The sequence below is a fragment of the Siniperca chuatsi genome, linkage group LG9 (assembly GCF_020085105.1).
Source record: "Siniperca chuatsi isolate FFG_IHB_CAS linkage group LG9, ASM2008510v1, whole genome shotgun sequence".
Lineage (NCBI taxonomy): Eukaryota > Metazoa > Chordata > Actinopteri > Centrarchiformes > Sinipercidae > Siniperca > Siniperca chuatsi.
The window spans coordinates 22,649,841-22,676,290 of record NC_058050.1 but is presented as its reverse complement, the minus strand read 5'-3'; the positions used below and the strand labels follow the sequence as shown (position 1 = coordinate 22,676,290).

The 26,450-nt window shown below is 39.7% G+C and overlaps 2 protein-coding genes and 1 long non-coding RNA gene across 11 annotated transcripts in view; 2 read left to right on the top strand and 1 right to left on the bottom strand.

Moving 5' to 3' along the window:
- The window catches only part of mbpb (myelin basic protein b), a 49,682-nt gene extending 40,826 nt beyond the window's left edge, over positions 1-8,856 (top strand). For all 3 annotated transcript variants that reach the window (XM_044208213.1, XM_044208214.1, XM_044208215.1), the window contains exon 4: positions 8,441-8,856. In XM_044208213.1, the coding sequence (XP_044064148.1) occupies positions 8,441-8,739 (299 nt within the window). In that variant the 3' untranslated portion in view covers positions 8,740-8,856. The remainder of the gene's footprint in view (positions 1-8,440) is intronic.
- On the top strand, positions 8,563-25,495 carry LOC122881695 (myelin basic protein-like). Of its 7 annotated transcripts, XM_044208217.1 has the most exons (7): positions 8,731-8,987; positions 17,315-17,419; positions 17,610-17,636; positions 18,458-18,487; positions 20,367-20,450; positions 20,591-20,609; positions 23,957-25,495. In XM_044208217.1, the coding sequence occupies exons 1-6, from the start codon at positions 8,868-8,870 to the stop codon at positions 20,591-20,593; spliced, it is 369 nt and encodes a 122-aa protein (XP_044064152.1). In that variant the 5' UTR covers positions 8,731-8,867; the 3' UTR covers positions 20,594-20,609; positions 23,957-25,495. The 7 variants fall into 7 exon arrangements, with proteins under 7 accessions (XP_044064156.1, XP_044064152.1, XP_044064158.1 ...); XM_044208223.1 differs by lacking the exon at positions 18,458-18,487 and having other exon boundaries at positions 8,856-8,987; positions 20,376-20,450; XM_044208222.1 differs by lacking the exon at positions 18,458-18,487 and having other exon boundaries at positions 8,856-8,987.
- LOC122881698 lies at positions 9,145-17,603 on the bottom strand. Its single transcript, XR_006379208.1, has 2 exons — positions 17,447-17,603; positions 9,145-13,652 (listed from the first exon to the last, which is right to left on the bottom strand). It is a non-coding gene; the product is annotated as an uncharacterized LOC122881698 (long non-coding RNA).
- Positions 25,496-26,450: the final 955 nt, after the last annotated feature.

The following is a 26,450-nucleotide window of genomic DNA, read 5'->3' as shown; positions in this document are numbered from 1 at the left end:
TCCTGTTTATATAGGCACGTTCAGTCCCTCGTGTCTGCAGCTTTTCCTAATTGATTTCATGAACACACACACACACACACCATCTATCTGTGCATTCTGCGTCCGTGTGTTTGTGTGCCATGTTGTAAGAGATTGTGCCTCAGTGTTGCCATGAGTTCAGGAGACCACGTCATCTGGCCTTGACCATCTGGCAGGACAATCACTGAGTGTGTATGTGTGTTAACAGCTGGGTCTGTGGCTACAGGAGTCCAAGGGGAGGGGATGATGGGTAACCAAGAGAGTACAAAAGTACTACCCTAGCTACTGCATCCCATATGTCAGTCAAGATGAACTGGAGTCCTTTCCCCTTGGAGGAAAAACAACAAACTCAACTTAAAGTGGAAGTGTAGCTGTGAATGAGTGACAAGTATCTGTGGCTGTGTTTAGATATTGTATGTTTTATCCAGAAACATCCAGATTGGGTCTAGCTCCAGCTGAGACGGATTACAGTTCACACATAGCAACAGATTGTGTCTCAAGTGTGTCACAATTTGTTTCACTGCCCACATTTGGCATCTGTCAGAGTGGTCCCACAGATAAAATCAAACACAGAAAGATCCACAATCATGCTCACCTAACACAGCTGGCGGAGACCACCGTGTCTATTCAGTAGCTCGGAAAATCAACAGAATTATTATCTGACTGTGTAAGAAAGATCTGTCACATTACATGCACAGTTGACCAAGTGGTCCTTCGGTGCAACAAGGGACGCATTTTAGTTGCCTGAGCAACTACCACACTTAGCCTTTCATGCGTTTTCAGATAGATAGATCAGATAGATATTGAATATCAAAAAAGCCAAGCAAGTGTGAAGGTGGGCCTACCAAGATTTGTAATTAGCGAGGTACAAGACTGATGCAGTCAGATTCATGATCTGGCTAATGGAGACACATTTATGTTACTACGAGTAAACAAATGCCTCTTAAATCCCATCTGGATTTTATCCTGAACTCATGGCAACACTGGTATGTTGAAATGACAAATGTTAATGGGATCAATGCTTCCTCAGTGCTTTTGGGTGCACCTGTTATAAAGCTGTCTGCTTGTGATCAGATTGCCTGCAGTATCGGAATGCACCTCAATCCATCCTCCACCAGCAAATGAAGCTGTCCCATATCAGTGCTTTATTGCTTTATATGTGCTCTGGTGCAATATAAACCTTTTGTGTCTCCTAGTGTGTGAAAATACTGAATAGCTGCTCCATCTTGGTAAGAGCACTGGCCACAGCTATGCAGGCTTAATACCATCCTGCACTTACACATATAGTGTTTGCCGTTTCTGGAAGGTTTTGAGGTCTCGGGTGCTTGACAGAGCAGAATGTTTCAGATTGTGTTTAGACCTAAAGCTCTAGTGATCATCAAAGTGTAATGTCTCAGTTGAAGCCTTTGACACAAGCACCCAGCTGGCTTACAACTTCAGGACATTAGTCATGTCCACTGCCCAGTTGAAGTGTGTGTATGTATGAATGTATTTTGGCCTCTCATGTCTCCATGGGTGAGGAAACGTCCCTGAGCACTACGCTGATGGCATCAACCCATGTTGAGCTCTATTCTTCTTCTGTGCTGTTCCACTGTCCTACTAGAGACCCATTCATACCAGCTGCCAATGAAAACCTCATTCTCCACAAACACGTCTGTCATGACAGAGATATAGTACTGTATTAATACACCAGGCTGAACTGACCAGATTCAAAATATTTAAAAGATTCATGAGTAAGCTTGTAGAAAAATTTAATTAACCTCAAATCACAGTGTAATGTTTTACTGTGCTTAATTCAGAAGTCCCAGCAAGTTGTAAGAATATGTATTTGTGGAAGACAGCGTAGTGCTAAAATTGTGTCGATTTTTTTTTATTAGACAGGCGAAGAAAACTGATCAACAACAGTTTTGATAATATGTAATCTGTCAAGCAGAAATGTCAAACATTTGATTGTTCCAAATTCTCAAATGTGAAATGTGGCTGCCTTTCTCTTATCCATTTTATTGTAAATTAAATATCTTTGGATTTTGGACTGTTGATTGGGCATAGCAAGCAATTTGAAATGGTCAGCTTGTGATGTGTGATGGACATTTTGCACTATTTTCTGAAATTGTATCAATTAAAAATGATTGACATTATTGATTAGTTGCAGCCCTGAAACAGAATAAAGCAGTATTGCCATTTGGTGTGACGACACCAGCTGGTTGACTCATATTACTGTGGCAGAGGGACAAATAGCCACGATATTTTCTTAATATTGTAGTAAATTTACAACAAGACAACATGGCACATCAGATGGCACACACACCTCTATTGATGCAAGGGAAAACTAAATGTTTCATCCACTCTTGTCAAGAAAATGGGTAATATAGAAAGAGGTGTAAAAAATAGAAAGAGATAATAGCTGATGTTTGTCAGTAAACAAACTGATATGAGGAGCTGTTGGTGATAACAGGCCAGGGCTTCCATTATATTTGGTAGCATTGCAAGGTTAGCCTCACAGCTGCTTGGAATACATAAGCTCTGACACGGCTGTATCGCTGAGGTTTTTTTTTTGGTTTTGATTTGACATCCCAAAAAGATGTTGATCTAAATCTTGTCTCGACTTTATCATCGAGGCATAACAGTGGTACTGGTGTGTATTTTTTCCTTTGAATCACATCCTTCCCCATTTAAAGCCACTGCTCAAAGTCAAGTTCAAAGGTCACTAACATGGCTTGAGTTATAAGAAGGGAGTGGTTCTGCTGAAGCTCTTATCTCGTCCGGAAAAATCTCTGGAGGACTAACGTCCTGAATGCCAGGGACAGAGAGGGGCTTTTTTCTCGAGGGTTGTGGGTGCTTCAGATCCACCATGAATGCAGCGGCAGAAGGATTTTGGCCCCTGGGTGGGTGGTTTGGTCCGGGGCCACATAGCGATGGGTATTTTTTCAGAGGAATGCTTCCCGTGCCTCTGTCCCACCACAGTCCTTGTTGTTGTCCCAGAAGCTGGGCTACACATCCTCATCTCACCGAGGAAGAGGAGGAAAAATGAGGAGATTGAGGCCCACTCCCTGCATACCTCTTCCCTTCTAGATGCTGATCTTTCCCCTCTTGCAGGGCGCTGAATCTCTCCGCTGAACAGATCAGACAGCCCGTTTTTGGTGTCTTCACCTAACTATTTAACCCAGATCGTGCAGGAGACAGAGGGGGTGATGGTAATTGTTCTGGACACTATAATCGGAGAGTCTAAGGCGGCAGATCACGTCAATTGTCCCCTATAATTTTCCCAGAATTATCAGGCCGTCTTGGCACTTTAGTTGTCATGGTGAATTAATCAAGATGAGATAACAAGCTATTATCTGGTCACCCTCAGACTGCGATAATGTCTTGGCTACATTATGAGAAGCTGAAAAACATATTTTTAATGAGGCTAGTGTGTCTTGGTGCTAATAAAGGCAGGCCTACAGAGCGATGTATTTGACAGCAGAAGCTGACCATACTGTCTTCCCCTCTGGCGGCTTAAGGACCCTTCTGCTAAACCAGTGATGGACAGGCCCGAGGAACTGTCGTTATCTTTGGATTTCAACACATGAATAAATCAATTATTTATGAAGGAGGCCAACGAAGTGAAGGTAACACGCTCTCAGCAGACCCCTGCTTCTCTCTGCGGTGTTATGTGTCAAATTGCAGGATAATTGGCCCTTAGTGTTGTTTACAAGTCGTGCTTCTTTTGCATAACCTAATGTGTTTATGGACTATACAGAGGAAATGAAACATGCAGCATCATATTTGTCCTTTTATCCCCCCTGTCTCCTTCACTTCTGTTTAGCAGCATCTTAGCGAACAGTGAAAAAATCTACATTTGACATGATAAGCTCTCTTTTAAATATTCTTAAATGTTTCCAGTGGATATACACTGACACTCAGCCGCAAGCTGCCACGGTGAAATTGAGAGTGTACAGCTGAAAACAGTCATTACAAGTTTAGTCTGAGTTGTCAGGCTGAGCAGCACATACAATTGCAATTAATGAAAAATTGGTTAGGTGTGCTGAGGGTATTATTAAGCTCTGCTAGGTTCTGAATGATTGATTGCCTGACTCGAGGCAGTTGTTGCTAAACTAAAGGGAAGATTGAGTCATGGAAGAAACAAGTCAGTGTGTGATTGACTGTAATTTAGACACTGGGCCTCGGCCTAATTAAAAAGTCAGCACACTGAGGAGCGCAGGCTGTCACACACACTAGGTTCAAAGGATCTACCTGTGTCTCAGTTTTGTCAGGTTAATTAGTGCTGTTATAGCTGAACTCAATAGTGCAGGCTATACAGAAGGAATGCTTATAACAGGTGTTAGGATTTTCAGTGAATAGATCATAGAAAATCAGGGCATGTAGATATCTATAAGGCAAAAAAGAACTCTAAAAAACAAACTAACAAGAACATATTGTCCTCCCAGCTTCAGTGCTCTGCTTGCTGTGCTTGTCATATTACATATATTCCAGTTCCACGAGTTCCAATTTTCTAACTCTGCCCATAAAACATACACATGAAAAATGAATGTAGATTTAAGGGACTGTGAACTGGAAACTAACTCAACCATATTTTGCTCATGTAGCTAAAGCTTATCTAAAGCAGCTTAATCATCTTTTCACAAAGACGTGTTTGGCTCTTTTGATTTATCTTTCTTTTTACAGACACCATGCTGTTTTATTATCTTTAATATATAACAATATATTTTCATAATGGAGATTTGGTTTGCAGACACTGAAAACAGCTGATCACAATCACAAGCAGCAATTAAAGGATCATTACATAGTGTATTATTTAACGGACCTGTATTGGCACCCAGAGAATATCAACAACACCGATCACTGTCTGATACTGATACAGCGTACGGTGGGTGATAATGGACATGAATAACAGTCTTATCTTCACTATACAGATGAGTACACTATCTAATCTAAGCAGAGATCCAATAAAATCACTGAAAAGTAAATTAACACAATGATAAATCCCGGAACAATAATAATACTACTGTGTCATTTGTGTTTGGGCTTGAAAACAATTCGATTTGAGTCGCTTGGTCGTCCGCCATCCTTCCTCATCAGGCAGTTAAAAATGTGTGGGGGAGGATTTTCGTTTTTCCACAAGAGTATGGGCTGCAGAGTGAGTTCTGATTAGTCAGAAATGTCAGCACCTGACTCGGTAATCACTGAGTCATCGGCATCGATCAACAATCCTATCAATCCCCTACACATGTATTATGGTCACTTTGTGCAGTGGGGCGCTAAAACCCTGACTTAATGCACCTTTTAATAAGAGCACACAGGGAGTCAACTGATAAGTTACTCATCAGTACATAACCGTTTTTATGGCCAAAAATGGTGAACATGCAGTCAGTATTAGACTGCAGCATTATGGACTGTGGAGGACTGTTAAAGTTCAGCCATGTCAGGATGTTTTTATCTCTGTAATTTGTATTTTATTGTTATTCTAGTGGTGGATGGTAGCACCGATGGGCTTAGAAAAGGGAGCAACAGGTGATGGATGATGGAAATGATTTTAGAGGACTCATGGGCAGGCCACTGAAGGACAGAAAACAGCTCTCTTATTTATTCTACTCTTTGCGGTAAAATAGCAGCCACAGAGGCTCTCCTGAGTGGGAACAACATTGTAATATAACATATTTACTGTTGCTAACAAAGACTGAGGAGTTATATTTCACATTCTTTACTGTAAACAGATTATAAATTATGTAGAATATATTGCCATAATTCTATGAGGCTGTGCTGCTGTGCGTGAGGATATAGCTCCATATTCACATTCACAATTTAAACAAATGAGCTGGATTGATTAGCTTATTCTGCTGCAATCCCTCTAGAAATGTCACAGATCCATAAAACACATTGAACGTGCAGACTGACTAATGAGCCTCACCGTTGGCTGTCGAGATCACGAGCCAGCTTTTCCTCCAGTGACTGGCAGGTCATGCTGTCTGCTAACGAACTCCCCGGAGAAACTTGAAAATATAACAGCAAGTCGTATATTTAGTTGGGTTTTTCCCCCCCCTTCGTTTTAACCACACTGAAAAAGTTTTCAGGCCAATGAAGTAAAAAAAAATTAATTTATAAAATAAAACAGCTGACGGTGTGCACAAACTGTGCACCAGAGAAAGTATTATTGAGAAACCACGGCATCCAGCTAAGCAGTATAGAGCCACTCGCTGTTATTACATCTCAACTTTAAGAGTTTTCAAAACTCAGGGGAGAGCATGCAGACCTTTACTGCAGGTTTAAATACATGGATCATGATCAGGTTGCATAGATGTCTAATACAGTGCTAAGTAGCTTTAAACCAGTTTGTTGAATTAACAATATAGTATTAGGTCTGTATCAATACTTTTACTTCTTTACTTTTAGCCACAGTGTCTGATTCCCTTTCCCCTAGGGATCTGAAACAGGGACACGGAGACAAATGCACTGAAAGCGACACATTGATGGCAAAAACCTTTGAAAGGTGCTATAATCACATAAAGTTTTAACACATAGTGGCTTTAATCACAGCATCTTCCTCTTTGACCAAAACCTGACTTGACATCTTATATTTGCTCATTTTATTCTTTCATTTCATTGTGCGGTTATTGTTTTTAGGAATAAAATCTTTATAGAAAGTCTTTGAATGGAATGTCATCTGCCTTAAAGCACCTGTTAACCCTGCAAGAATTTTATTAGTTTGCAATCAGGACTTTTAGTGTCTCAAAATGGCCTCGAAAATAGCTTTTTTACCTTGTCATGAAAGAAATTACGAGCAAATGAGACAAACTGAGTGAGACAACTTTCACTAAGTACTTTTTACAGCAGTGCGGTGTGTGTGTCCAGGATGCAGCAGTCATCTAGGTAGTGGGATTATGGACGCCCTAAAGAAACCACCCCAGTAGCAGGATAATGGTATTATGAGATCGTTTTTATTAAAGCCTTTTTTACAGCCATGTCTTATTACAGAAAGTGTTAAAAAAGACAGGCTTCAAGTGCTTTTTAAGGAGGATTTTTGGTGTCCTGACCTATTACGCCTTTGTTGGAGAGCTGCACCAAGCGATAAAAAGAGCTCTGATTCTATAGTGAGGCAACTGATGAGATTTTGGTGGCAAAAAACGACATTAAATTAATATGTATATCTGTCTCCATTTGCTGTCCTTCCTCACAATAACAGTTTTGAATGCTGACGATGCATATGCATTTAAAACGTTTGATTTCTCAAAACCTAATGACTGATGAACAAATGTTGATGCAGGTATCCGTCTGGTGGGCGACAGGTACATATCATCATCCCTCAGTCCCGCTTCTGGATAATTCCTACGATAATAAACAGTGCTTTGACGAAAGGCGTAGTAGCCATATATTCGAGCAGTGATGTGTGATTGTTCCTCAGGGCTCCCCTCCTCAAAAGACAAAAGTCGGTCTCATTCTCTACAAACCGATTCATATTTGCATCTACTCTTCATCTACATTCACATTTGATACATGACTTGCAAATCTGCCAGAAGGAAATCAAACTCATCGGACCAAAAAATGAAAACTTATTATGCCGATGTTGCTGCTACAGATGCATTTTAGGAGTAATTCCATCTAAAAGTGTAACAAATCATAGTGTAAACTTCTACATAGCATACAGCATAGGACTAGCGTTCGCTTTGCACCCAGAGACAGCGGCCTCGGAGCTCTCGGGCCCCGAATCAGATAAGTGTCACCGTGCATTGGGTTGAAAATTCATACTTATAGGAGTTATTTTAGTGACACTGGGCCCTTTGTTTCTCTGTAATAACTATGCAGCTCTGACAACAGGCCACTGTTTCAGCCAATATTAGCATGCAGATTCTCTGGTGTAGTGCTACACCATTTCTGCCAGTACAGTGTGTATATTGTTTTGGAGGCAGGAATGCACTGGATGTCCTCTGCTGTGGGAGCTGGCTAACTTAATGGATAGCTGTCAAAGTGGATGTTAGAGAAGCAGCTGTATTTCCATCTCACTGGAACTAATACGCTGGAACACGCATTGTTTTTACATGGTTGAACTGACAAATTAGCCCACTATTAATTGTTTTACTGTAATAAATCAAGAAAGCGTTTGTGCAAGCACGCTAATGCATTATGCTCCAGTCAAATTAAGCTGGGAATTGTGTGCACACCTGCTTGTTTTGACTCAAACAAAACAGTACTTGGGAATTTAGTTAACACTTTTCAGTTGCTCATGTTTTTCATCTCACATTTCTACCTTTTCCTATTCAGCAGGTGAGGTTCATTCAAGTTAAAATGTGAAATGATAGCTCTGCTGGTCTCTGCTGCAGCAGGAAGGGCACGGTCTCGTCAAAAGAGTCCATTGTGCTGCTGTGGTTTGTTGTGTGCCATGCAGGCCCAAGCCCATGAGATGACCCTTGTTGTTTCTGCGCAGACCTGGGTGAGGCAGATGTGAACCAGAACAATGGCTGCGTCTTGGAGAAGCCGGCGGTGACTGACTCCACGGGCGCTGAGGGCCCCCGCCAGCCCTGGACCCCCGCCAGCACAGCTGACCCTGACGCAGCCACACCACGCCCCCACCTGGTCCGCCTCTTCTCCCGAGATGCCCCGGGCCGAGAGGACAACACCTTCAAAGACCGACCCTCCGAATCGGACGAGCTGCAGACCATCCAGGAGCACAGCGGAGCGGCTTCAGAGTGCGGGTCGGAGAGCCCCGAACAGGACCTAGAATAGGCTAGCTTTTTTTCCCTCCCTCCCTCTCTTTTCTCTTTTCCCTCCTCTGTCTTTCGGTCTCATTTAAGAGAGAGGCAAGAACCCCACATTTGACAAATACAAATATACGACCAACCACTACTACAACTATGGCTTCTGCAAGCAGCTCTGCACAGGCTGCCTTCGGGCTGGGCCGGAGGAAGAAGAACCCCGGCCTCCTGGACCAGATTGGAAAGTTCTTTGGAGGGGACAAGAAGAGGAAGAGCAAGGTGAGGAAGCAGGGAGAGTCGAGGTGAAAACCTGACCCTATCTCATGTATCTCAGTTAATTCTGCTGATTCACTCTCAGAACCACTTTTTACTTCTGATTCTTTAACAGATCTTGTAAGAATTTGTTGCAACATATTTGTCATATAGATTTGTGTTGGTTTTACTGTTGTTTTTATGGTGGCCCGAAGTCAGACATTGTCCTATGATTCACATTAACTGACTAGTAGGTTATGAATCGACACTGGAAAATGACTTTGGGTAGGGTTTGCCTTATTCTTTCTTTTTTATTACAAAGAGGCTGTGATTTTGAATCATTTAAGGAAGCATTTCTATGCTGTTCAGTTTTTCTTTTATTTGAATGGTACTGACATTAGTAGCATTTTTATCTTCAGTTAAATTTAATATATCTGTTGTAGATGTGATTTGGTGGAATTGTTATGCAGTTTGTTTATTAGAACATTTGTCAAGCTGGAGTTAAGAACAGCCATGTTTCAGTTCAGGTACTTCCCTAAATGATGATGATGATGATGATGATGATGATGATGATCATGTGAGAGATGGGGAAATTCATGCCTGTATCATTTAGATGTAATACTGGTACATTATTTTGGCTTTTGTAGAGGCATTAGGTAGAGTACCTAATGTCCCTAATGCAGATAGTTCATATGGCTGCTTTATAGAGTGTGTCAGCTGCAGGGAGGTACTTCACTACTGTTTGCATGGTACAGCAGTCTGCTAAGTCACTTTGAAAGTTAATGATCACATTATGCTATAAATGATCAAAGAGATATAAGATGTATATTAGCATATAATGATATATATTAGAGTAGGAGCATATTATCACCCCCTGTTTGGGAATATATACTAGAGTCTGCATTCTATAAAGTAAGAACAGGCTTATCTTGCAGACAAGTGATTATGAGGCATTAGAGCCTGCATTGCTTTTAAATTACTTTGTACTCTAGTGTTGTCAAGATACCATCATTTTGTTTTGACCATTAGTAAATATAAAAACCTTACAGATCAGACACGTTTTTACATTGGTGTCCGTTTAGTGCCCGTCTTTGCTGTGGTAGAGAAAGTTCCCTTTGTACTCTTTGTACCAGTTTGTCCATCAGTTTAGACAGACTGGGATCTACTTCCAGACATGATGGGCAGCTTGGCACTGTTGCCATAGCTATTAAGAACCAGACTGCAGCTCTCTTGGTTCAACCCCTTTTTGCAGTCCATGGGCCGTGCACTCAGTGATGCCCTCTGGAGGTGATGATGAAATGGAATTTCAGCTTCCGCACCAAATGTGTGTGAAAATATTTACATTGAACATACATTGAAATTGTGGTTATCCTGACAACACTAATGCAGCGTGCTGAAGCTAAATCTCAAAGCCTCTTGTAGTGCTTTCAGAAAGAGGAAATGGAACTGTTGCTATACATCACGAGTCATGTCAGCTCATTTTGACGTCTGTCTTAAAACATGGACAATGCTGATATTGGTTTGAAAGGAGAGCTGTGGTACAGCGAACCAAAAAAAAAAACTCTCTCTGATTATAGGCTTTTATTCTGTCCATCTAACCCTGCAGAGTGCCAGTCAGAGTGCTTTGGCAAGGAAATTGCAAATAAATCATTCAGCAGCATGAAAATATGCATTTCCCCCTGCACCTTATGTCTATTATATACAAAGAAAAAGGTGTTCAGCGTAAGATTCAGGATAAAAAAGCTTTTATATATACTGTATGCCACAAATCTTTGCTTTAACCTGTTCTTCTGATCAGAAATTGTATTGCTTTTGTAAAATATTACTCATGAAATGTTCAGGGAAAATGTCAACAGAACAAATTGTGAAGCTTTCATTCAGCATTAGACTGGTGACCAATTTGCTGCCGTATTTGTTTGATATTCTTATTCTTTATGCCATAAAATTGTACATTACTCTCCATATTGATAACAAGTGTACTAAAACAAAGTTGTAGAAATATATATTTATGTATTCACCAAGGGTTTGCCTTCAAATGATGAGTATTCACATGTCAAGTGAATGACAGACAGGTTCGTCCCACCTCTGTTGCCTCTAGCAAAAAATCAACTGCACTAACTTTCTGCTGCAAATACTCATTTTTTCCAGCAAAAATTCATCATGAAGACGGAAATTTTAGCTTAATGGCTGATCTACTCTGTGTCTGTGTGCACAGATTCTACACAGACGTTCTTAATGCATACTTTGACTTTTAGGCTGCAGTATTGTGTCAGTGTTTTCTGTTGGGTCTTGAATATGCATGCTTACTTGAGTAATGCTGAATTGTATAAATATTTGGCAGGTGTGGAGCCATTTACAAACTGTGCTTTTTATGTCCTTTGTCTGACTTATTCACATAATTTTCAATCCAAGTCCGAGTCTGGGCTTTGAAAAAATGTTAAGACCGTACGCAAGAGAAGTTTCATAAATTGTGAGATGACGCCAAAAACGACAAACTCCAGTCTCAGGACATGAACAACTGCAGGAAATCTGCATTTGAATCATCATTTCAAATTCCAGGGGGAATGATGCGCTAATTGGAGGGAAAATTAAGTTTGCATGAACGTTAGCTATTCAAGCAGAAATGAAGATGCATAAAAAATAGATAAAACTTTGAAGTCTTCATTTGCATATGAATTTGTTGAATGGCAGACAGAGTCAGTCATATATGCAACACAGGAGTGATTATTGTATATGAATCAGGCTTTAGCAGAACAGCTCACAGTCAAAACCAAAACTTGTGTGATACTGTACTCTAACCCCCAGTGTCTTGGACGAAGAGGGGGTTCTCCCCCCCACATCAGTGTGCTCACCTCAGGTTCATGTGTCTTTGACTCCGTTGGAGAGTTTGTTTGAACCAGCAGTGGATCGGTGCTGATCCCTGTTTTGTAACGCCTTCAACTTTGCAGTGGATACTTGTAAGCGTTTGTATGTTTTGAAGTGTTGTGGCCGGTCACCTGTTCCTAACCTGATTCTGTTCTAAGCTTTTTGAATTATTGCTTGATTAAAACTCTTTAACAACACCCTCAGCACTCTCTTTGTTTTGTTTTAATTCGTGTTTGGTTCAATGTCTCTCTTTTGGTTCTACTTCTGTTGTAAAAATATGATAAATCGTTTTAACTGCACTGCTAACAACCGGTGTCAGCCATCAACTATGATTTGTTATTACTCCAATTTTGAAGTGGTGTCACAATTTATCCCCAAGTGACAAAGAAAACCAACCCAATGTAGAAAACCTACCTTTCAGCCTTTATTCTTGGGTGCTTGGGTTTGTCTGCGGTCTCAGCCTTTAAGATTATAGACTAGAAAAATGAATATATTCCAGAGTTCAGTCAATCAATCACATAAACATACTGCAAAACAAAAGGAGTTATCAGAGGAGGTTTAATGGAAAGCAGAGCTACTGTTTATCTCCACTCTGATAGTACTGAGCAATGGATGACTGGCTTGACTTGTTTGTGAGAGTCTAAAGATGAAATGGCAAGACACCAAAAGTTTGTCTACTAAAAGGGAAGAACTTTGTGATCACCACAAGCTGATTGTTCTTGTTTCCTGGAGACATGCATGGATTGAAATTCATTCATTTAGACTCAGATCGGAGAGTTTTGCCATTTGAGTCTTTTAAAGCGTGTCTAAAGACTTTGCATTAACATGAACAGCAGCATGTTCATCAGGATTACTTCTCCAACAAAAGGAAACAGTTCTGAGTTCAGCTCAGAAATTCAGTCGGTACAGGCTCATTTCAGTTTCTATTTAAGATGTACAAATGTGTGTTTATATTCATCCCTTGCTTAGATGGACCAAGAAACAAGTACAGCCAGGCACCCGAGTACAGGAAATTATTGCACATTGAAAACAAATACTGTCTAGGGTTTTGGACAGACATGCATTTTAATTTAATTTCAATACAAGCTGAAAATGATACTGCAGAATTAACAGCAGCTGCTTTATGGGTCACACATGAAAGAAGACTCTGTGTAAGTCTCTGTGTAAGTAGCCTCTGACTTCAAGAAATTAAAATATTGCTTAAGCATTTAAGCATTTAACCTAATAAGTGGGACTTAAGGGACTGTATGAAAAGTATTTGGGCGGGAGGTTGGCTGAACATTATGTTTCTTTTTTTTTTTTTAAAGCAAGGCCCTCTCCAGCATTATTATATATTCTAACCTTTCCCTTGACTAAGAAAAATTACAACTCCCTCCGCACAAATCTCAAAGGGTATAATACATTTGATTGATACAAATCATTTTGCCATTAGTGCACAACGAATTTAAGATGGTGTAATCCAATTTAAACCTTAATTTGTTAAAAACAATAGAAGTAGAATTAGCATTTGCCAAAATTATGGCAAACCCCAAAAAAAAAAAATACTAACCCTCCCCTTTCTAAACTCCCCTCCCCCCTAAGTATTTTCATACAGTCCCTAAGCAAATTGATTTTTTTTTGTTCTTCATCAGTTCTATCTGGCAGGACAGATAATGGCTAATTAACCTCCTTTTTATTTGGTATTTGATCTCGCGAGGCACAAGTCCTGATTGCCTTCCGAGGGGAACGGCGAGCTGCAGCTGCCATGTTTGTGTATCTCCACTGCCAGACAAACTGCTGTGTTTGTCAGCCAGATCGATTGGCCCCGCGCTCCCACTGTTCATGAATCTGAAAGAGTGCAACAACAAAAAAAAGATTATTACTCCTTTCTTCTTTTTGAGCAAGGATGCAGAGTCTGACACTTGGGGGCAGATAGGCTAATTGTGAGTAAATGAATGAATGTGAAAGAGTGCTGTTTCCTCCCGTTCAGTGCTGCAGGCTAGATACTTTCTACTCTGGATTTCTAGAAAATGAGCAGCACACATCTCAACACAGTTCTTGATGTTAAATGCAAGTCTGTGAGATGTTCAGTGTGAGTGAAGCTAGTTAGAAGGCAGAAGTATTTTTTTATGATGGTGATCCATGAAAAAACTCACTAATGAAGATAGAGATTCTCAAATATGAATCTCCAAGTCTTTTCCTCTGCTCAGGATGAATTATTAAGCATCATCCATAATGTAGCTGATTCCTGGCCAGGATGTGTCCTCTAACCTCAGAGGAGGCAGTTGGGATCATTAACCTGCACTTTGTGATAAGCTACAGGGCATGACTACCTTGTAGCTCAATCTGTGTCCTGCATCCTGATTAACTGTTACTCACTTTCCTCATATTATGTGTGTGTCTGGAATATGCTGTATGTGTGACAGCAGAATCATCTGAGAGCTTCCCAGTGTCTCTCATAGCCAATCTGTTAAATATGAAGCTGGAGCCAGGAAATGGTTAGCTTAGCTCAGCAAGACTGGGGGGGGGGACACATTTTAGATTAATTAAACAAACCTGCAAACCTAATGAGATTCCCATCGGCCTTAGCTGTAGGCTACTTTGTGTTTAGTGCTAATTATAAAATGTTAGCATGCTAACATGGATAACATGCTAACGTGGTAAACATTATACCTGCTAAACATCAGCATTTTAGCATCATCATTGTAAGCATGTCGCCATGCTAGCGTTAGCATTTAGCTCAAAGCACCGCTGTACGTACAGCCTCACAGAGATGCTAGCATGGCTGTAGACTCTTAGTCTTGTTTAACCGTTGGACAGAGCCAGGCTAACTGTCCAGTCTTCATTCTAAGCTAAATTAACCTCCTCCGGGTTCTATATGTTTCATATTTAATGGACATGTATGTGAGTAGTATCGATCTTCTAATCTAGGCTAACATTTTCATGTCCTTTTGTCTAGTCTGCACCCTAAAATAAACCAACTATAATTCAACCTATAGCCACTTTTGAAAAGCCAGGAAGTGACTTATTATTTCTGCCTTCTGCAATTTATATTTCTTGTTGTAATGATAAAAAGAAAAGAAGAAGAACTGGATAGTTAGCATGAGCAGGGATTGTAACTATGACTGAAGAGACAGCGAAAAAAGCATCAACTACAGAAAAGTCAATGTCAGTAAAGTTGTTATGTAATAGAAGATGTCTGTGATTACAAGTGACAGCTGAGAAAACAGCTGAAGATCGAAAAGCTGAACGGCGGTGGCAAAATATCCTTTACCAAAAAAAATAACAGCTTTTAAAGCAGAGTGCCTCAGTGTCACTGCTCAAGATTTGGTCTCCATCATCATTTATAGCATGCCAAGAGCTAATGGAAACCTCATTTGCATTTGTTTTCCCTATATGGGTAATATTCGCTTGACATTTGGATGCATCTGCTACTGAAGTTACTGGGTGTTATTTATGCTTTTTCGAACAGAAAAATAAAAGGCGGATGTGTGTTTTAAAGCAGGAGAAGAGATGAGAAGAGCAGAGAACAAATACAGAAGAGAGACTCATTCACATCAAAGAGAGAACTCACTGAAATTGAGACTGTACCAGCAGAATTCTTGCAGCATTATATGATCTCCTATTTCCTCTCCCATCTCTTCCTTTTTTCTTCTCCTTTCCCCAAACAAAGGCACGGTAGCAGCCACTGAGGTTGCTCTATTTTCTCTACTCCCTTTCATTTCTGCCTCCATTTCCCACCATTTACATCATGACAGAAACAGACATGTAAAAAACGCACACAGAGACACACACTTATGCAAGAGGACATCATTAAGGGGTCACTGTTGAAGCATTGAAGCAGCTACAGAGCAGAAATACACATGCTGACATCAACAAGAGAAAGGCTAGATTGCTAAACTTGCTGGATATTACGTGTGTGTCGTCGCCCCCCCAAATTGAACCAAAATTCCCTTTATATAAGCCATTGTCTGTCTAGATGGGTGGATTGTGCTCTAGGCGGAAACCTTTCCTTTTTGTTCTTTTTTCTTTGTGTTTTCCTACACTGTATTGATCTAATTTTTGCATGGTCCATTTTCACAAAACCCATAAAGGTGACGTATAATGTAACACCCTGTGTCTATCGTATTGCATATAAATGGTGGTGGCGGTGAAAGTTCCCCCCCTTTCGGTTACCTTAAGGTTCTTTGATGTGAGATAATGGATGTGAATCATCAACAGCACGCCCTCCCCCTCCATCTCACACACACACACACACACACACATACACACACATAAACACACTTACATTTTCCTCTTACGTTATTGGGGTCAGAGAAAGGGATGAATGAGGTAACATTAACTGAAAACACTGAACATTCTGAATGGGTGGAAATAAGTTTTTTTCTCCCGTGGGCTGCAGATTGTTGATGGCTTTTGGTATTAGAAGAATATTTTCACCTTTTATGTGTCTGTGCTATTTGCTATAAGTTAAAAGAACATTTTATTTTAATGCCGTAGTGTTTTTACCCCTAAAAGGCCTAAAAGTCAGAGCATATCAACCTTATTAAGTACTCACGTTGACACACCCTTTGTAAAGTCTTACTTTGAAGAACTTGGCTGCATTGATTTGTACTTTGGGTTGATAATTAGCCGTCTTTGTTAAGATCAAGCCATTGACAAGAAAATACTGACTTCTTCAACTGCTCATTTGTTCCATTTTAATGTTTTTTGCCAGTTTGGGTAATGGAGTTAATGAGATAGGAGTTGTCTACGATGTAAGGCTGCTATTAATGTTGCTGTTCGAATGAATATCTGCTGGATGGAGGTTAACAGGAGATTTTTCACTAAGAAGAGCACTGACAATGAAAATATTTTCATATTCGGGGTTGCTGCATCTCAGCAGCCACGTCTGACTATATGGCATGAGTTTTTAAGAAGTTCCCACCGTAATACAGGGGAGTAACTGACTTCCATAAAGCCACTACAGGTGTTGAAACAGATGGTGAAAACTGCCAATTTTGAATTGAAAAACATTAAAATCTTCTGAGCAGGACTTTGCTGTAATTCAATTCAAATTCAAAAAGAATTATTATTCATAGATCAGATAAGTAACCCCGTTTACGCAACGATTTTGAGCTGCTGCTGTCTCCCATCAGCCAACATCTTTGGTGCTCTGGCAGTATAGTGTTTCTGTAAACTGTCAACAAATCCTTTAAAAAGTGAATCATTTTGTGTTTTTGTTCTCGTCGTTCAACAGGGTTAGTGTTTTAACTTTTTTCCCGAAGAATTTAAGTGCTATTTTCTTGATTGTAGTAGTAACAGGATTATGCCTTACTTCAACAGATAAATTATTAATCTCACATTTATTATTAAAGATTTTGAGAAAATCCCCGTGAAACTGTATTTGAGCATCTAACTCTCAAGAGTTTAAGGTCAAGTAATTTTTGTTTTGTGCGTGAGCATACATTAATTTAACATGTGCGTCTATTGTACCATCCTTTCCTTTCCTTTTCTCTTTTCCTTCCCAGGGATCTTTCCGAGGTGCTCTCTCTCCAGGCCCTCAGAAAGCCTCTGCGACTTCTCCACGTAAGCGTGGGGCAGAGAACGCTGTGGTCCATTTCTTCCGCACGATCGTGAGTAATGAAAATAATATACTATACCTCTCACAGTATCCAGAAATAGGAGGCTGCGTAAGCAGTGTTGCCACCGTGCCCGTGTCTTCCAGTGCTCCCTCCATGTTTGTCTCTTTGCTCTTCTTTTACTTTCTCTTGTCTCACATACTCTGTCAAATCTCTTTACTTTCTGTGATTAACTCCTCTTCAGGTGTCCCCTGCCCCTCCCAAGTCTAGGGTGAGTCTGCTTTATGTTGTTACTTTTGAAGTTGAAATTTACACTCACACATGGAATAAAAATAAAAATAGTAGACCAATAAAATCTTTTTGTCATTCTACAAATTAGTTTCATTCTGTATTTTTTTCCATTTTGAACATTAAATTAGGGATTTTACCTACGGTATAATCTGCACACCACTCAACCTCCAGGATGCGATACTGAAACATAAAATTTGTAAATTTATTTTTGCTTTTCTCCCCAAGATTTTTCTGTCCTTTTATGCCCAGGAGGACAGTAACATATTCTGCTGCACGCTGAAATCTGATCAGTGTTGCATTTGAATCAGTTTGGATTATTTTGCATTTTACATTTACAACCAGATTAGTAATAACCAATAAGAAAGTGATTCAATAAAAAAACCCCACTAATTATACTGGAAGTGGATGACAATACCTGGACTTTATATGATTTTAGTAAATATTCAGTAGTGGAACACAAATTTGCAAACATAGTGTAGTTTACACATTATTTTCTATATGCTGTATGCCTTTGGCTTTGTTGCTGCTGAATGTCACTAAATTTGTGCTCTTTCCAATGTGAGCATCTGCCTTGCTCCTCCTTGCTCCTCTCTCCTTTCCCCTACATATCTGCTCCCCTTCCCTCTGTTCCTCATCTGCTCCTGCCCCTCTGTGACCCCGTGACTTTCCCCCCTGGACGGACCCTCCTATCTGCCTCCTCTCCTTCCCATCCTGCCTTTGCTCTGAGTAAGACACACATTTCTATTTGTCCCCTCTCCCTTTTACCTCCTGTCCTTGTCTCTTGTTTCTCTACACGTCCAGTGGAGAGGACTAGCAGCCAAGATAGGCCTGGTAGGTGGTTTAAAAAACTGCAAAAACACAGAGGTATCATGCCTAATTAAACCAAGGGGGCAATTGAGGTCATCCTCTAAAACAGCCTTCGACTGTGACGCCTGTGGCTCTATTTCCATTTAGTCTCCATCAACCACTTTAGCCATTGTAATCTGTCCATACAGCAGTGATAACGGCTTCATTTCCTTCCGATTTAAGTCCATTTTCAAAGACATCATTCCCATTGTGTAGCTTTGCAGCCTTACTTATCCATATCATGTGCATATGTTGTATATTCATGATAACACAGGCATTATTCTGCTCTTAATTATCCTTGTTTCATTTCAAAAATTCCTCTGTGGCTGGCAGAAGTGAGGCTGCCTTCTGCTTCATTTGGCGACGTTATCTGCACTCAATTTAAGGTCCTCATGCTTGTGTGTGCGAGTGTGTGCGTGCTTGTTCTGAATCACGAAGCAGCAGAGGGGTTGTTGGGGGTAAAAGGCAAAATGGCTCAGACTAAAGAGACTCTCTTAAGGGACTGTATGAAAATTATTAGAGCGGGACAGGGGGTTAAAAAAGAGGGAGGGTATAATTTTTCTTTTGGCTGAAGGCAGGATAACCTGAGTAGAGTATTTTATTACTTTTTTTTCTTGTCCTGAATGCATATTTTATTTCATCCATCCTTTGAAAAATAGTTAATAGTTACATAAATAATTACAAGAAAAAGATAACTTTCCACATGCACCACGGTTCATAAGGGTGCACTCTGCCATATACAGAGGACAACAGCTCTGTCTCTGTATCTGGGTTTTATTAATGTGTGCATTAATGACAAACATTAGAAGTTCCATTAAGATATTATGGTTTAAATTCTGGTACACAATTAAACACGTACCGATTTAACACCAATTTATATTATTCTGACATATTGTTGGGAGGGTGATGCAATTTTTTTCTAAGTCAAGGGAGGGTTCAGGGACAACATTACTGATGCTGGGGAGGGCCTTTGTATTTTTATAAAGTGAAACATAAGGTTCAGCTCCTTTCACCACTACAATAATTTTCAGACAGTCCCTAAGTGTTTTTCAAAGGAAATGAACCTTAAAACCAATTCATATAGTACATTTTCATGCATATTTGATCAGACAACAGTATATGTTTTTTCCACTTGAAAGAATGAAGCTTTATAACCATATAAGCTGTTTCATCCAAGTGTCAAGCAGCAATGTTTTGAAATATTCCCAAAATGAAATACATTTGGTTGATGGCATCCACCGTGAGGCAGTGAATAAATCAGCTTACTGAATGTCATTAAGACGCAACAGAAAACAGACCCTTCAAGAACTGATTAGCATTTGCTGTCAGCACATGATCCTGATACTGTAATATGCAGGTACCAGATGACACATGGTCAAAAGTGAGACTCATGCATGTTTTCAGAAAGTCAACTGAAAGTCCTTCTTCTTTTTATCTAACACAAGAATTGCCATGGGTAGTTTCAAGCAAGCAGAACAAATTTTCCTTTTCAAACTTTGCTGCTTTGTAGCTTTTCTTACTCATGCATAATTCACACACAATACTTGGATGAAAACCTTGCCAGGAGTGGAACACAATTATATTATAAAAGTAGGGCAAAATTGGATTGCATCGTAATCGATACCTAGTTTTCTCCGATATTTTGAGTTTTTGTAGAGCACACCAATCCATCACTCCCAAGCACCTACCCAAGTAGGTTGTATGTAATACATTCTCCTCTCTCCTTACTCTTTGAAATTTTCAGCTCCCCCACTGAATTGAAAATGAATCAGGGGCTCTGTAGAAAGGTCAGACACGTATTAATCCCATGCCAAATATGTCCAAGACTCTTTTAACACACTGACTCCTTTTCTCTCTCTGCCAGGGCGACCAGAAGTCACAGTCTGCTAAAGCCAAGAAGGCCAGTGCAGGGGACGGCAAAGGCACCCTGACTAGGATCTTCAAAATGGTAAAAACTGCTTGTCAAACACTTTCCAACTTATTTCCCAGTGGCTTCTCTACACTACTTCCCTTTCATGGAAGTGAAATATAATAGAAAATGTAATATTTCCCTAATCACTTTCTTGCCCCTGTTTTTTTCTGCCTCAGTGATGATATCAGCAGCAGAGTGAGTAACTGATACGTGATGGAGGGATACTTGAGTTTAACTCACTCCACATTTGTTTGATATGCTTAGAAGACATCCTAATCTCATTACTACTGCAGCAGCAGCAGAATAATAAGAGGCTTTTAGAGACAAGATTGATCATCGTGCACGCTACAAGCTTTATGCCAGTGCTGATATAATCATGCTGAAGATGGTAGATCCAGTTTGTTATAGCTAATATACTGTACCTGCTTTACAGGGAAGGAGTGGTTGCTTATGCACAATGTACAGTATAATATAACATTATTATGCAATATCATCAATCACTTGCCAAGCACGACTGGCTCCTTCAGGTCCTTTGAAGGACTCACTGCAAAAAATTGTTGGCAGAATATAAAACCAGCTCCAGACAGCGATACTCACAACTCTCCTGCTACTATAGCTAACATCACAGCAGCAGCATATCTTGGCAAACTAGAAAGTAAGCTGAATATCCGTGGGCAAGTCATTTAACGTTACCTGACACACAAATCATGGCTGGGTGTCTGTTCAAGGCGTAGATAGGCAATGTTATATGAGGTGCTAATATGTCAATGATGTGTTTATAGCTTGTTGCGCTGCCCCCAAGTGGTAAAAAATTAATGAAAGCAGGTTTAAATAACAATTTTACAGTATGTTATAAAGCATGTACCAACTGTTAATACACAGGCAGGTTTAAAACTGTTTATGAATGTGCTTGAAACTGCTGAAGACACATCATTGTATACAATTACAAAGATGTTATAGTGTGTTATCAAGCATCCATAACCATATACACCAGTTAGTTACATTTTCTGACAACTACATTGATGAAAATGTAAAAACGTTCTTTTATTAATTTACACCTACTGTGAAGTGTGCTATAAAGCATTCATTAACTGTTTATGGACTGCTTATAAATTCTATAACAGTTTCTTTTACTGATTTTTCAAATCCAAACTTGTCCTTACCTGTAAATACGAAAGTTAGCTCTAGCTTCCTGTTGTTAGCTACATGTTAACATTACATGCACTACTAATGCTGACTTCTACTACATCTGTTAGCTAGCTGACAAATGTCACCAAATGAGTGTAAAGGTAAACTGGCAAGCAACTTCCTTAAGCAAGTCAAAGTGTAAACACAAAGTTAGTCAGACATGTAAGTGGTGAAATAGAAAATGTATTTGTGTGTGTGAGACAGTGACCTTTGAATCTCTGTGTAAAAACTGCACTCAAGTAGTTGATAACCCCATTTTGCTCGCTAAAAAGCTTCCAAACGTGAAATGTCTAAACCACTCTGAACACAGATAGAAGTTATGACTCCTGGTAAGGGAACTGACGTATTAAACTCCCACAATGGACGCTCAATGTGTTGCATTCGCCCAACACTTCAGCTTCAGCACATTCATTAGCACTTACTTCTGACTGCTGTATTCACAGCTACTTGACTTTCCAATTTACAGAGAAGCTTCTTATTAGTTGATTTGTTTTCAATATGTCAGGAAAAGGAGTGGCGGCTTTCATGCTCTGCCAGTTTTTCCCTGTCAGGTTTTAATTAGCCAGCCTCTCCCACTGTACCTTAGATTAGTTAGTTTAGCAATTAGTGAGGGTGGAGAGAAATCTAAATTTCCCCGGGTCTGCACCCTCACTGTAGTGGCTAAATTGCTGTCACTAAGCTACAAGAGAGTATACAGCTCTGGAGATGACGGACTTCTGGGACACTCATTTCACATCTTTCTGATACGGCTAATTAGCGTTGACTCAGTGCTATCACACTATTGCTTCCGTTCCTTCCACACATAAATGGGCTACACAGTCCAAATGAGAATGAGAATTAAGTCACATTAACTTTTGATTAATGTTTACTCTTTTGTTTCTATTCATTTTCTGCTTTCATTTTTTCAGACTGAAATTTCAGAACTGTTGCTGTATATTGAGTTTTTCTCTTTCATGACAGATAATGAATTTCATCTAAAATGGCTATAAGAATGTCTTAGAACAAAAAGCTTAGTCCCCAGCCTTCGTTTAATGAGGAGGAGTAAACAGCTTCTCACAATATGGATTATCTTCTAAAGCAATCCATAAAGATTTGTCTCATTTGTATAATCTTTCTGCCTTTCAGAATCCTCTACTCATCCTACTTTTTGATCTGAATGAGAGAGTGGGATGGAAAAAGTACAAAATAGTCTCAGAGATGGCTTTGCTACAAACACAGGATGTCTAATCAGAAACTTTAGGGATAAAAAACTAATGGAAAACTGGGAGGTTTTGCCTCTGAACGGATGAAATGCCTGAAACCACACAACAACACATTTGCAGGATCTGTGAAGCAATGTGTAATTACCTGTGGTCAGTGGGTGTGATCCAATCTAATTTCTTATCCAACAAATAGTTTTCTTTACCTTAAGGACAATTACAGTAGAAACTTCCTCTGACAAAGCATTTTTCTGTAGATAAAAAAAAAAGATTTAAGACCTGCTTGCAAAATGATAGCCTCCCATGTGCAACATCAGCCATGAATGGAAGCCCATTTCTGCCAAGAAAAATGGATCAAAGCATAGGAATGGTAATAAAAATATTCATCGTAAGTCAAAACTATAAGATTCTAAGTCAAAATTATAATATACTAAGTCAACATTTTGACTTTTTAAGTCAGCATTGTGAGGTATTAAATCATAATTATGAAAAAAATAAGTGAAAACTGACTTTTTAAGTAACAATTATGAAATACTAGGCAATAATTATGAGAAAGTTTTCACTTAAATCAGAATTATGAGAAACTTTTGAGTAATTTTTACTTATTATCTCGATTTAGCATCACAAAATGTTGATTTACTATGAGTATTTTTTTTTATCTTTATCATTCCCAACATTTCATTTAGGCTATTTTCTTTGTTTTCTATTGGCTTCCATCACTGCAGGCCACAAACATACTAACCCGCTTATTTCTCACATTAAAGGACTACTCTGACTTTTCAGTGTTAAGCCCTGCTGTCATTATTCAGCAGGAGAACATCTTGTAACAGCTAAAATGCTGTAAAGTTAGTTAATTTAATGAAGTGTGACTACAACTCTCAGGCTTGATGAAAGCACTTGTAAAGCCTGATGAAACACTTTCTCTGTTCTTCCCAAAGGTCTTTAAGATTTTTTTTTTTTAAACACAGGACTTGACAAGTTAGCCAGACAGCTAATGTTTTTAAATTGTTGATGATTCATAATGGCCATCAATAGTAAAGGCTAAAATTCATCTGTGAGAAGTTATTGCCTATTACTTAACAAGCTTTTGCTTAAGTGCTGACAAGTCCTTCAGAGAAAGCTGTCGACATCAGATATGTCTTGTCTGTTATACAGGGAAGCAGGAGTGCTTCTCCAGCCAAACGCTGAAGTCCCTGTCTACAACCTCTTCCAACAGCAGATGTTCAAGAACACGGGACTAAAGTGGGGAAAAAGAGAACGAAAAGGAGGAAATCTTGTTACCCCCTAAACTCTCCTTCCCTCCACCTCTGATAACACTCTAATGTATGCTAAATCCCTCATCTCCCCCATTACCGCCCCCCCCCACCTCTTTGGCTGGTAGATAGCGACACAATCTGTTGCCCCCTCCCCTGCATGCGTTGTGCTGAGTCTGTGCAGTCATCATCACTGGTGCGAACTGTTTGCTGAAATTGATCCTGAAGCCGCTCACATGTGCAGCCTGAATGACCCCCTGCCCCCCTGCCATGGCTCTCTATACTTGTGCTTGAGTTTCTGTGGACGTCTTTGACGGTTTCTCTAACAAAACGGCGGCTAAATCGAAGCACACCTGGAGCAGTTGAAGGTTACGGCCGGTGCAAGTCCGACTGACTTGACCGTCATTGCCGATTGCCGATTGGATGAAAGGACCGGGTTGTTTCTGTTATAGTAAAGAGCGGTTTTCTGTCTTGTCCAACATGTCTTCGTCATTCCCTCAAACCTTTTCTGTGAACTCAAACATAAACCTGTGTTTGAGTTCTGTTTTGTGATAGATTTAGCAGATTTGACATTGTTATTGTGAGAGCCATTTGGTCATAGTGTGTTTTCATTCAACCCTTGTGTCTTAGCTGTAGTTAAGTGTCCTGTCATGAATGTGATGTTGTTCTATGTTTGTCATTAGGGCCTAAGGCTGGCTGTGGATTTTGTGGCAAGAATTTAATTTCTAAACCGTCTAAATCAATTTTCTGCAATAGTCACTGAAAAAAACAGATGAATTAGTCATTTCTAATGTATCATTTCTTTTTCAGTCCATGAGATAATGGTATACACTAATTTTCCTCTCCATAGGCTATATATATATAGGCCTAACTAAATTATTTCGTAGTGCACTGTTTTCCACCTTTAAAAACTGCCAGACTCTGAATCTGAAGCGAGATGTTGGTGCTGCAGCATGATGCCAGATTCAGACCTTTCCTCTTTGCTTTAATGTAGCTAGGTCTCTTCTTTGTCTTCGCTGTTTCTATCTTATGCACAGCTCACATAGTGTAAATTAAATTCTCAAGTGCCTTTCCTCCTGACTACCAAAGCAATTTCCTTCTTGTGTATAATTTAAAAACACAAACACAATTTCAACAAAGGTGCTCTGTAACTAACTCTGTGCAAGTTTTTCTGGAAACAAAAAAGTCTGTTGAAGAAAAGTTCAGCACCACCACGTGTGCTGTTCATCCATTTTCCAAATGTGTTAAAAAAGCAGGCGTGTGTGATCTGTTCATCTCTCCTTCTGTTTGTGTGTGCTTGAGCCTCGAGAGTGCTGTGTAGTGTTTTTCTAAATGGATCCTGTGGATGAATGTAAAGGTCCTCTTCATTATTGTATGTGTAATAAAACATGACCAGCCACTTAACTGAGAATAAACAATAAAAATTATAAAACCACCTCTACTCTCTGCCTTTGGAAGTGTGTGTTTTGTGTTAGCGTGGCACGACCGACAGCGAACGACGCATCATAAAAAACCTGAAGAGGAAGGAAGTGATGTTATTGGGTCAGGTCGCAGCATCACAGCAGGCAAAGGCATGACATGGCTTCTTTCATAAAGCCAGAAATCATGACTCATTTGGCAATCATTATTCATGCCAAGCTTTCCGAGCTACTCATGACTGGAGCAAGTAGAGCACCATTCAGGTGTAATCACACAGAGAATATACATTTTTATATACAAAGGCTGGCTGTGGCACTGGAAACACTGAAACACACACAGCTTTCAATTCATATTTATACACAATGGAAATTATTTTTACCAAATGTTTCATAACAAAACAGTTTTCACTCCCTTTAAATAAACTTGTGTTATCCCACATAACAGCTTTTGTATTGATTAATGAAACATGAATCAGGGAATGAAAACGCCAGCCATGGTCCAACTGTATGAATGGACTTTGAATCTGGCCAAAAGTTTACTGACATGTCATTGCTAAATAAGCACAGGGAAGTAAATTTAAAGAAATTATTAGATTAAGGGGACTGCAATAGGCAGAGGATAGATTTCTTGTATTACCAAATACATTTGACAACTTTACATGTGTAGCTGGATATATTAGTGTGTCTGTATGAGAATAGACACAGAAAAAAATACAAGGATATGTGTGGTAAGAGGATAATTATTAGGTAATTATTTTTTTTCCTTTGTCGCAACAATCAAGAGGTAAACAGTAGAAATACAGCATTCATGTGGGAACTTGCGCGTATTTGTTTGGCCACCGCCTTACAAAAGTTGAGACAGGTTCAGCTTTTTTGCTGGATGACCCTGCGTTTTCTTGCCAGAGCCCTCTGTGCCAGCACCCCCGCTGGACTGTCTCCATTCAAATGAATGGGGAGGCTGCGTTTTTACATGCCTTG